At 43.1% G+C, this 12,180-nt stretch overlaps 1 protein-coding gene across 14 annotated transcripts in view; it reads left to right on the forward strand.

The window, feature by feature from the left end:
• The window catches only part of CACNA1D (calcium voltage-gated channel subunit alpha1 D), a 331,678-nt gene that overhangs the window by 178,663 nt on the left and 140,835 nt on the right, over positions 1-12,180 (forward strand). For all 14 annotated transcript variants that reach the window (XM_073644565.1, XM_073644577.1, XM_073644576.1 and 11 more), the window contains exon 9: positions 8,128-8,297. In XM_073644565.1, the coding sequence (XP_073500666.1) occupies positions 8,128-8,297 (170 nt within the window). The remainder of the gene's footprint in view (positions 1-8,127; positions 8,298-12,180) is intronic.

A 12,180-nucleotide genomic window follows, 5' to 3' on the forward strand; every position in this document is an offset into this window, starting at 1 on the left:
ATGGTCTCCAAAGGTCCAGAAGAAGACCGGGGGTGGAAATACCACTGGTACCACCTGTGCTGTCGCATGGGGACCCACTTCTATCACCAAAGCAGGTGGAATTGTGCATTATGATAAGCTATTGGACTGCAAAGGGCCCATATGTTGTTCTTTCACAGGGACCCTCTTCTGTCGGTGTCCTCTGCTGAAGAAAACAATCTTGTTTTGGAGTGTGGGAACAAAACCAGAATACCCAGAGCAAACCTGCACAAACATCTAATCTCCAACATACAGTGATACAGGACTTTTCATTTAGTGCTATTCTTTATGCTCTTTACAAAGTGTAAAGTGTGGCTCACAGGCTCCTCTTCGGCGTTTCTTTAGGCCACTTTGCATCATTACCCTGTCATTACCGTCCCCTTTTTTTTTTTTTTTTTTAAAAAAACCCCCATAAAAATAGGCACTAAATAAAAGACCCATATCTCTGGAAACATATGGTGGATAAAGAAAAAAGCAAGAATACTCAGAGGGGCAGCAGGAATAAAATAAGAGCAAGAACTGGCCACTTTTGACCTGGTGACAGGTCCTCTTTAAAGTAGCGTTCATAAAGGGGTCTTCCCATAAAAAAAAAGTTAGGGAAAATCACATTTGAGGAAGATCGGTCATGCTGTACATGTTACTATGAACATCAGCACATGGGCAAGATATAATTAGATAGGGATTTAGGTCAAGAAAATGTGCTAAGAAGATGCATAAGTCCTTGGGCAGCTTCCTTAGGACTATTATAGATTGATAGGGCAAATAGGGGATGATAAAATTGGCCGATCCCTGTTCTTATTAGAGCCTAGATGATCTCCTCTGCTCTGGATCCAGCCTCATTAGCCATAGAACTGTGCTACTGCACAGTGCAGCTCCCACTATTGCATTGCTCCTCAGCTTTGCCATGGTTATATACAATTCCAGGATCTTATATTGTAATATCCACTTTCTTTCCATAATTTTTATCTGCCTAAATGCAGCGCTACAAATAAGGTCTTCAGTAAGTCTCCCTACACCAGCTGGATCTCCACTAGGAGAACAAGTGCCCTCTCGAGAGCTGAAATATTTATCAGTGTACATCATTTATTCCTAAGACAAGAAGCCATGTTCTTTTTTTTTCATTAGTGTCACTTCAAGAAAGTCCCTGCTTTAATTTCATAGTATAGTATGGATGAAGCACATAAACTTCACAGAGAGAGACAAGTAGGATACTACCGTAGAGAGACAGGGAGATAGTACTATCTGTGCCTACAGTATTTATATAAAGAGAGATGGCAACAGTAATGTTCATGTCTGAATAAGTCACATTAATAAACAGAGGCATTACTACCTCAAGCTGATCTGTCACCACATTTCACAATTTAAACTGCATCATTTACTAAATAGATCCATTCGCCCTGATGAGGCTTGTGTATTCATGTCAGAATGAATGGTGTATCCTTATCAAAAAGGCGGAATGATTGTTTATCAAAGATTAACTCAGTCTCCTTCCACCTACCTAATTGACTGTTCCTCAGTTCCCCTCCTTCTTGCTGTTGAAATCTCTCACTTCTCAAAACAATCAGCAGGTCCTCCTGTGTTCCTCCTCCCTGCTGCTGAGATCTCACAGTGTTCAGTACAATAAGCAGCTTCTCCTGTGTTCCTCCTCCTCCCTGCTGCTGCTGAGATCTCACAGTGTTCAGTACAATAAGCAGCTTCTCCTGTGTTCCTCCTCCTCCCTGCTGCTGCTGAGATCTCACAGTGTTCAGTACAATAAGCAGCTTCTCATGTGTTCCTCCTCCTCCCTGCTGCTGCTGAGATCTCACAGTGTTCAGTACAATAAGCAGCTCCTCCTGTGTTCCTCCTCCTCCCTGCTGCTGCTGAGATCTGTGTTCAGTACAATCAGCAGCTCCTACTGTGTTCCTCCTCCTCCCTGCTGCTGAGTTCTCACTGTTAGAACCCTCCTGTTAGTTTTTCCTATCTTGTGTTTTGCGGTCACGTGACCAGCTGCCTATATATTCCAGCTCCGCCCTTCTGGCTTTGCTGGACTTCAGTGTTGTTTTGACCGTCTCTCTAGCCAGGTGCTTCGGTGCCTATCTCTGTCAGTTCTTGGTCCTCTGGGACCTTTAGTACTTTTTGTCAGTTTGTCCTTTTTGCTCTGCAACAACTTCTGTTTAGGAGGTGTCCCTTTTTTGTCCCAGTCCTTAGTTCTTTTAGGGACCCCTCCCTTAATTCTATAGGTCTCCGTTCAGACTAGCCGAGGACGAAGGCGGATCTGTTCACAAGGAACAGGCAGCCCGCTACATCGTAGGGATTCAGCTTAGTCTTATTGTAGGGACAGCTTTTTCCTTATCTTTCCTTAGTTTATGTTGCAGATCATAACAGTAAGTCCAGCCCTAAAAAAAACTAAAAGGAAAGAAAATTCAGGGATCAGTATGGTTTCCGTCCAGGATTTGGCTCAACGCCTGTAGGGATTGTCTCTGGAGGTGGCCGAGCTTCAGCAACACGTGAGTAGCTGTCCTGGAGCACATTTTGTTGAACCCAAGGTAGGACTGCCTGATGTTTTTTATGGTAAACAGCAAGATTTTTTTTCCTTTAAAAATGCTTGTTTGTTATATTTTCGTTTGAGACCAAGATCCTCTGGGAATGAATCACAGCGCATTGGTTTTATGTCACTTTTGCGCAAAGAACCACAGGGTTGGGCCTTTTCTCTCCAGCCTAATGATCCGTGTTTAAGTTCTGTTGAAGAATTTTTTTCTGCTATGGGGCTATTATATGACGATCCTGATCGAATCTCATCTGCTGAATCAGAACTTAGACGTTTGAATCAGGGGTCAGATGATGTTGAAAATTATTGCACACACTTTAGGAGATGGGCCTCAGAAGTTAAATGGAATGATTCGGCGCTGAGATGTTTATTTCTTGCTGGTCTGAGTGAAAGGGTTAAGGATTTGCTAATTGCATTCCCTGCACCTGAGACTCTGCAGGAAGCTATGCAGTTAGCTGTTCGTGTGGACAGGAGACTGAGATCCAGGGTTAATGATGTAAAGACTCCTGTAACTTCAGGTCCTAGTTCCCAGAAAATCTGCTCTGACAGCGGAGAACCAATTGAGGTTGGGGCGATGTCACTCCGCTCTCAGGAGAGAGATCGGATATTCGTCGCGGGTTTATGTCTTTATTGTGGTAAAGATGATCATTTGATTAAGTATTGTGAGCGTCGTTTAAGTAAAGAAAAAAAAAAAGGTCAGTTACGCCCGTATAGCTTGTTTACGCTCTGCAGGAGTATATCTTTCTGGGAGTACTACTCTGCAGGGAGAATTGATTGAATTTCAGGTATTTGTGGATTGTGGTTCAACACTTAATGTGATTGATAAAGGGTTTTTGGGAAACCTTAAATTGAAATCCAAACCTTTGTCATCACCTATTTCTGTGGTTGCAATTGATAACACTCCTTTGAAATGTATTACTCACAAGACTGCTGCATTTCCCCTCACTATCAATGGAGTTCACCAAGAAATTTTGGACTTGGTTGTTTTGGATAATTTGCCCTCTCCAGTTGTTCTAGGATTGCCTTGGTTAAAACTGCACAATCCTTTATTGGACTGGTCTACTAATGTGATTAAGTCTTGGAGTCCGAAGTGCTATGATAAATGTTGTAATGGTCGCATTGCGACTGTGGAAAAAGGGGAATTACCTGTACCTATTCAAGATTTTTGGAGGGTTTTTTCGGAAGAGGAGTCACAAGTTTTACCTCCTCATAGGGATTATGATTGCGCCATTGAGTTTGTTCCGGGTGCTACTCTTCCCAAGAGTCGCTTGTTTAATCTGACTATCCCTGAAAGAAAGGCCTTGGAGGAGTACATACAGACTAGCCTGGCTGCTGGTCACATTAGACCTTCTAAGTCGCCTGTGGCAGTTGGATTTTTCTTTGTTAAAAAAAAGGACGGGGGTTTACGTCCATGTCTGGATTTTCGTGAAATTAATAAGATTACCGTACGCAATTCCTACTCATTGCCGTTAATTCCTGACTTGTTTAACCAGTTAGTGGGAGCCAAGTGGTTCTCCAAAATTGATCTCCGGGGGGCATACAATTTGTTACATGTGAAGGAGGGTAATGAATGGAAAACTGCTTATAACACTCCGGTAGGTCATTTTGAGAATCTGGTGATGCCTTTTGGTCTTACCAATGCACCTGCATTTTTTCAGACCCTTATTAATGACATCCTGAGACCTTTGATTGGTAAGAATGTCGTTGTGTATTTGGCTGACATTTTGATTTATTCGCCAGATCGGGAGTCCCATTGGCAGAGTGTACGTGAAGTTTTGCAGTTATTGAGTGATAATTCACTTATTGCTAAGCTGGAGAAATGTGAGTTCGCTGTGCAGAAAATTAGTTTTTTGGGCTACATTGTCTCCAGCGAGGGCTTTGAGATGGACCCTGTGAAGGTTCAGGCTGTGCAGGAATGACCCAGGCCTATTGGTTTGAAATCTATACAGAGGTTTTTGGGTTTTGCCAATTATTACAGGAAATTCATTAAGAATTTTTCTGTAATTGTTAAACCTCTAACCGATCTCACTAGGAAAGGTGCAAATAAGGCCCAGTGGACCACTGAGGCCATTGAGGCGTTTGAGTATCTCAAAGAGAGGTTCAGTTCTGCCCCTATCCTTATGCAGCCTGATGAGACCAAACCTTTTTTGGTCGAGGTCGATGCTTCATCGGTGGTGGTCGGAGCAGTTTTGTCTCAGGAGAACAAGGGTGGAGTACATCCTTGTGCCTTCTTTTCGAGGAAATTTTCGGAAACCGAACTGAATTATGATGTTGGAAATCGGGAATTGCTGGCTATTAAACTCGCGTTTGAACATTGGCATCATTTTTTGGAAGGCGCTAGATTTCCCATTCAGGTTTTCACAGATCATAAGAATTTGATCTTTCTGGATGCTGCCAAGCGCTTGAATGCGCGTCAAGCTAGGATAGCGCTTTTTTTTTCTCGGTTTCATTTTTCTGTTACCTATATCCCTGGTACTAAGAATGTTAAAGCCGATGCTTTATCTCGCAGCTTCTCTCCTACAGTCGGTGCCGAGGAGGAGGAGAGCATTTTACAGAAAGGAGTTGTGGTGGCGGCTTTGGACTCCGATTTGGAGAATGGGATTCTGAATGCTCAAGATGATGCTCCATCTAACACTCCCAATGGGAGGTTGTTCGTGCCAAGAGCCTTTAGGAGAGATTTGTTTGTGGAGTGTCATGAGTCTCGGTTGGCAGGTCGTCCAGGAATTTCGGAGACTAAGAGACTTATCAGTCGCAGTTTTTGGTGGCCTGGATGGCAGAAGGAAGTCATCAAGTGGGTGCGTCAGTGTACTGTGTGCGCTAAGTCAAAGGCTTCCCATACTCCTGCTGCGTGGTTGCTTTGCCCTCTGGAGGTTCCTAGTGCGCCTTGGACGCATCTCACTATGGATTTTATTACTGATCTTCCGGTGTCCGAGGGTTTTACTGTCATTTGGGTGGTCATGAACCGTTTTAGTAAGATGTATCATTTGGTTCCATTCATTAAGTTGCCCTGCGCCAAGACACTCGCTAAGGCGTTTATTAAGGAGATTGTCAAGCTCCATGGCGTTCCCACGGATATTGTTTCTGATAGAGGACCTCAGTTTGTGGCTCGCTTTTGTGACCGGTTGGGAGTCCATTTGTCATTTTCGTCTGGTTATCATCCTGAGTCTAATGGACTGAAACAAAGAACCAGGATGTTGAACAGTTTTTGCGTTGTTTTGTGGTGGACAATCAAGAGGGGTGGTCTGAGTTTCCGCCTCTTGCAGAATTTGCTCTTAACAATCATACATCCTCCTCTGCTGGGTGTTCTCCTTTTTTTTGTTGTACTGGGAGACATCCGTCTTTTGGTTCGTTCTCCAAATTAGGGTCGGCGGTGCCGGAGGAGGAGAATTTTTCCGGTGATTTGGAGAGAGTTTGGACTAATGTACATTGCAACCTTCAAGAGCTAACAAGAAGTCCAATAAGTATTTTGACAGGAAACGTAAGGAGTCTTTGTTTACTGTGGGTGACATGGTTTGGTTGTCCTCGAAGAACCTGCGGTTGAGGATTCCCTCTAAAAAACTGGGTCCTAAGTTTGTGGGTCCATTTAAAGTGCTTCAGGTTGTTAACCCGTCTGCGGTTAGGTTGGATGTCCCTACTTCCTGGAAGATTAATCCTGTGTTTCATGTTTCCTTGTTGAAAAAGGCTGATGTATCTGATAGGGACGCCACTGTCACAGTTGCTCCGGTGGTGGAAGACGGCGAATATGAAATTTCTCATATCTTGAATTCTAGATGGCATAGAGGGATATTACAGTATCTTGTCTCCTGGAAGGGTTTCGGTCCCGAAGACAACTCCTGGTTAAGGACGGATGATGTCTCTGCTCCTAGGCTTGTTAAAGCTTTCCACAGGAGGTTTCCTGATAGGCCTGGGCCTGGAGGATCCGGAGGAACCTCATAAAAGAGGGGGTACTGTTAGAACCCTCCTGTTAGTTTTTGCTATCTTGTGTTTTGCGATCACGTGACCAGCTGCCTATATATTCCGCCCTCCTGGCTGTGCTGGACTTCAGTGTTGTTTTGACTGTCTCTCTAGCCAGGTGCTTCGGTGCCGATCTCTGTCAGTTCTTGGTCCTCTGGGACCTTTAGTACTTTTTGTCAGTTTGTCCTTTTTGCTCTGCAACAACTTCTATTTAGGAGGTGTCCCTTTTTTGTCCTTAGCTCTTTTAGGGACTCCTCCCTTAATGCTATAGGTCTCTGTTCAGACTAGCCGAGGACGAAGGCGGGTCTGTTCACAAGGAACAGGCAGCCCGCTACATCGTAGGGATTCAGCTTAGTCTTATTGTAGGGACAGCTTTTTCCTTATCTTTCCTTAGTTTATGTTGCAGATCATAACACTCACAATGCTCAGTACAATCAGCTTCTCCTGTGTTCCTCCCCCTCCCTGCTGCTGAGACCTCACAATGCTCAGTTCAATCAGCAGCTCCTCCTGTGTTCCTCCTCCCCTACTGCTGTTGAGATCTCACAATGCTCAGTACAATCTATAGCTGCTCAGTGTCTCTCCTCTCTGCTGTTGCTGAGATTACATTGCTTAGTACAATCTGAAGCTTCACCTCAGTGTTCCTCCGCCCTGCTGCTGAGATCTCACACTGCTCAGTGCAATCTACAGCTCCTCAGTGTCTCTCCTCCCTGCTGCTGCTAAAATTTCACAATGCTCAGTACAATCTGAAACTCCTCAGTGTCTCTCCTCCTTGTTGTTGCTGAGTTCACATTGTTCAATACAAACTGATGCTCCACCTCAGTGTCCCTCCTCCCTGCTTCTGATATCTTTTACTGCTCAGTACAATCTGCAGCTCCTGAGTGTCTCTCTTCCCTGCTGTTGCTGAGATCTCACACTGCTCAGTAAAAGCTGCAGCTGTCAGGCTGGGTGGATGAAGACTGAATTACATTTGGACTCATGACCTCTCACACTCTTTAGTTGGATGAATTTTAATATCAGGATTATACAGCCAATTCTGACATGCATTTTCAAAGTAAGCACACCAGCCTCACCAAGTCTAAGAAACTTTTTTAATAACGTATGCAAATTATGCAACAAATCCACTTTAAGAGAGGCAAGGAGACAGCACTATCTGTGCCTACTTTATATACTAGAAGAAAGCACAAAGATAACACAGGGATGCGGTATCTATAATCTGTTGCTATGAGCTCCAAACATTGTAATTAATATATAGGGTTTAGGGGTGGATTGTAATTTAGAGAACGATATGGAAGATTTTATTTTCTTGTTGGTTGTTTTTGTAAATTGTTTCCCTGAATTGCGTTAGTTTTGTGCGAAGTTTCCAGATGACTGTCTTCTGTACGTTGTATCTTTGTGTCTGTTATTCTACCGTGTGTCTTCTCTTTTGTGACAAGTATGTACAGTATATCTGACATAAACCTTGTTAATTAAATGTCACTTTTGTGAAATCTCCACAAATCAAAGTGCTTTGCATGTGGTGTGGTGAACGCAGAAATGCACTATTATCCTTTCCCTGCGGAATGTCTGAAAGGTCTTGTTGTATGTCTCACGTATTCACCGGCTGTTCGCTCTGTCTTGGCTCCTGACAGCGAGTTTTCCAAGGAAAGAGAAAAGGCAAAAGCTCGGGGTGACTTTCAAAAGTTACGAGAAAAGCAGCAACTTGAGGAGGATTTGAAAGGTTACCTGGATTGGATCACCCAAGCCGAAGATATCGACCCCGAGAATGACGAGGAGGGCGATGAAGAGGGCAAGCGCAATAGTACGTATATTAATATTCTCACATAATCGTAGAAAAAAAACACCTGTAAATTTGAAATCCTCATATATAATTGGATCATATTGTATATATGACTAATAATATGGCCACCGGTATGACTCAAATCTGCAACAATCCATTCTTGCCTTCTCAAATATCTCTAGGACCATTCTGGAAAAGTTGGATGACGAGTCCTAAGCTGTTATCAAGGCTTTTTCTTGTTACTTTTAGGTTAAAGGGATATTCTCAAGTTAGGAAGTTATCCATTATCTGTGGGATAGGGTATAACTTCCCAATCACTGGGCGTCCGACCACTGGGACCACCTCCAATCCAAAGAACTGGGGTTCTACAGAACATGTGTGAATGGAGAGGAGATGTCACATCTTCACCGGGACCTGCCTCTGCGACGTCTGCTTCTGTCACCAGGTGCCACCATATTCATTCTGAGGGCGACGCTGGTGATAGAAGAGTCTTTGAAAGCTGAAGCTCTAGATGGCGAGTCCTTTTGGTGGCTGGGACAGTGCAGTACTGTCTAATTTAACAGTATGGGTGTGTGTTGTCCAGTTGAGGTTACCAGTTATTGGGAAGCACCACACCCTATTTACGCTCCAGCTTACTGCTGGAAGCTGCCAGATATAGATTGTGCTCCTCTGGTTTAGTCCTGTCTGTGCCACTCCTGTAAAGTGTAATTGTTTCCTGTTTTGACCTCTTCTTGTTTTATTGATGTTTCTTAAGTTTTCTTATTTTGTATGTTTCTTGCCTTCTTGGTTCTGACCACTCCTGCCAGCCCGCACCACCGTACAGCAGCTTATTCCGTTGCCCCAGCCCAAGGGATCTTGTTTAAATCCTGATCCCTGGGATCTGGTAAGCAGAGTAGTTTGTGCTAAGCCTATCCATGGTAGCCATTTTAGACCTGCCAAGTGACATTATGGGAGGTCTATCATGTGCGCTGCCGCTCAATTCTGTCTTAGCGGAATGATGAAGACCAGCTGAATGCAGAGCTGAGCTATCTCCGGTGGTCCCATTATGAATTCAGCGGAGGTCAAGAATGCATGCAAACTACCAGTCCATTCATTGTCTGTGGTACTGCCAGAGAACGGTACTCCTGTATCTCTAGCGGTCCCATAGACAATGAATGGAGCGGAAGTGCTCATGCTCAACTTCCGCTCCTCTAGTGCTGGGAGTTCCTGCTGTGAGAGAGACAGAAGTAACTTTTCCTATTGAAGGATGAATGAAAGAATCTCTATGCAGCATAATAACCGAACACCCCAGCGCCTCTGTGGATTTTTAAGCAAGATCTAAAAACTTCCTTTAATAATATATTTACATGTGAAGTTGATTCACGGACTTTGAGAAGCTTAGTATATCTTGAAAGTGTGCCGAGACGGGCGGACACTCGAGCCAAGGCGTAGATCCGGGCTGTGCCTATCGATGCACTAAATCAGCGGCGGCTGTTTCTCTCCGTTTGTAAATATTTATCACGCTGTTTGTACAGATGTCGCAATGAAAAAGTGCAGGGAAAAGGTTGAGTTGGTACACTTGAAAAAATTCTGACATGTGAGCAATAATTTTCAGCAAGCACGATGCGCCTGTGGGATCGCCACACGAGCAACTCATTGTAAAGTTGTCATCCAGGCTGATCTAATGCATAACCCAGCAGGAGACAGACATTCACCGAGACAGCCCCTGATTTATGCCAAAGCCGTGCTGTGAACTCAAACACCTCAGCAGAGACGACAGCTTTCCTTATGTAACAGCCGCCGCCAGATAAGTGATACAATGTGGGGTCACGGCTCGGGTGGAACTTCAGGACAGTGACCACAATCTGTAGTTCAGGCGATGATCTGGTCACTCGGCCAGAAGGGACTTTACTGGCACCGAGCATCAACACGTGCAAAACTCGCCATGGACTTTATTACTTACACAACCCTCCTACAGTATCATATATATATATATATATATATATATATATATATATATATATATATTTATGGCCGAAAGTGTTGGCACCCTTGAAATTGTTCCAGAAAATGAAATATTTCTCCCAGAAAATCATTGCAATTACACGTTTTGTTATACACATTTGTTTCCTTGGTGTGTATTGCAACAACACTAAAAAAAACTGAGAAAAAGGGCAAATTGGACATAATTTCACTCAAAACCCCAAAAATGGTCCTGAAAAAAATTGTTTGCACCCTCAACTTAATACTTGGTTGCACAGCCTTTGGAATAAATAACTGTAATCAATCGCTTCCTATAATCATCAACAAGCTTCTTACACCTCTCAGCTGGAATTTTGGACCACTCTTCTTACAAACTGCTCCAGGTCTCTCATATTTGAAGGTGCCTTCTCCCAACAGCAATTTTAAGATCTCTCCACAGGTGTTCAGTGGGATTTACATCCAGACTCATTGCTGGCCACATCAGTACTCTCCAGCGCTTTGTTTCCATCCATTTCTAGGTGCTTCTTGAAGTATGTTTGGGGTCAGTGTGCTGCTGGAAGACACTGGGCACTACATTGCGACCCAAAATCCTTTGGTAATCTTGAGATTTCATGATACCTTGTACACAGTCAAGAACCCAGTGCCAGAGGCAGCAAAATAACCCCAAAACATCTTGGAACCTCCACCATATTTGACTGTAGGTATTGTGTTCTTTTCTTTGTAGACCTCATTTCATTTTGAGTAATTAGTAGAATGATGTACTTTACCAAAAATCTTTATCTTGGTCTCATCTTTCCACAAGACACTTCCCCAGAAGGAGTTTGGCTTACTCACATTCATTTTGGTAAACTGCAGTCTAGCTTTTTTTACGTCTGTGTCAGCAGTGGTGTCCTCCTGGGTCTCCCGCCATAGCGTTTCATTTAATTTACATGTAGACAGATAGTTTGCGCTGACACTGATGCCGCCTGACCTGCAGGACAGCTTGAATTTATTTGGAACTTGATTGAGGCTGTTCATCCACCATCTGGACTATCCTGCTTTGCAACCTTTCATCAATTTTTCTTTGCCGTCCACGTCCAGGGAGATTAGCTACAGTGCCATTAGTTGTAAACTTCTTGATTATTTTGCAGCCCGTGGACAAAGGAACATCAAGATCTCTGGAGATGGACTTGTAACCTTGAGATTATTGATATTTTTCAACAATTTTGCTTCTCAAGTCCTCAGACAGTTCTCTTCTCCTCTTTCTATTCTCCATGATTAGTGTAGCACACACAGACACACGTTGCAAAGACTGAGTCATCTTCTCCCCTTTTTATCCAGTTTCAGCTGTGATTTTCATATTGACCACACATTACTTGCCACAGGTGAGTGTGAACGAGCATCACATGCTTGAAACAAAGTTGTTTACCTACAGTTTTGGAAAGGTGTCAACAATTTTGTCTGGCCCATTTTTGGGGTTTTGTGTGAAATTATGTCCAATTTGCCTTTTTTTCTCTCTTTTTTTTTTTTTTTTGTTCCAATACACACAAAGGAAATAAACATTTGTATAACAAAATGTGTAATTGCAATAATTTTCTGGGAGAAATACTTAATTATCTAGAAAAAATGTCAAGGATGACAACACTATCGGACATGTATGTGTGTGTGTGTTTATATACAGTACAGACCAAAAGTTTGGACACACCTTCTCATTTAAAGATTTTTCTGTATTTTCATGACTATGAAACTTGTACATTCACACTGAAGGCATCAAAACTATGAATTAACACATGTGGAATTATATACTTAACAAAAAAGTGTGAAACAACTGAAAATATGTCTTATAATCTAGGTTCTTCAAAGTAGCCACCTTTTGCTTTGATGACTGCTTTGCACACTCTTGGCATTCTCTTGATGAGCTTCAAGAGGTAGTCACCGGAAATGGTCTTCCAACAATCTTGAA

The sequence above is a fragment of the Phyllobates terribilis genome, unplaced genomic scaffold (assembly GCF_046119375.1).
Source record: "Phyllobates terribilis strain yellow unplaced genomic scaffold, ASM4611937v1 Scaffold_8__6_contigs__length_399053987, whole genome shotgun sequence".
In the NCBI taxonomy this organism is placed as follows: Eukaryota; Metazoa; Chordata; class Amphibia; order Anura; family Dendrobatidae; genus Phyllobates; species Phyllobates terribilis.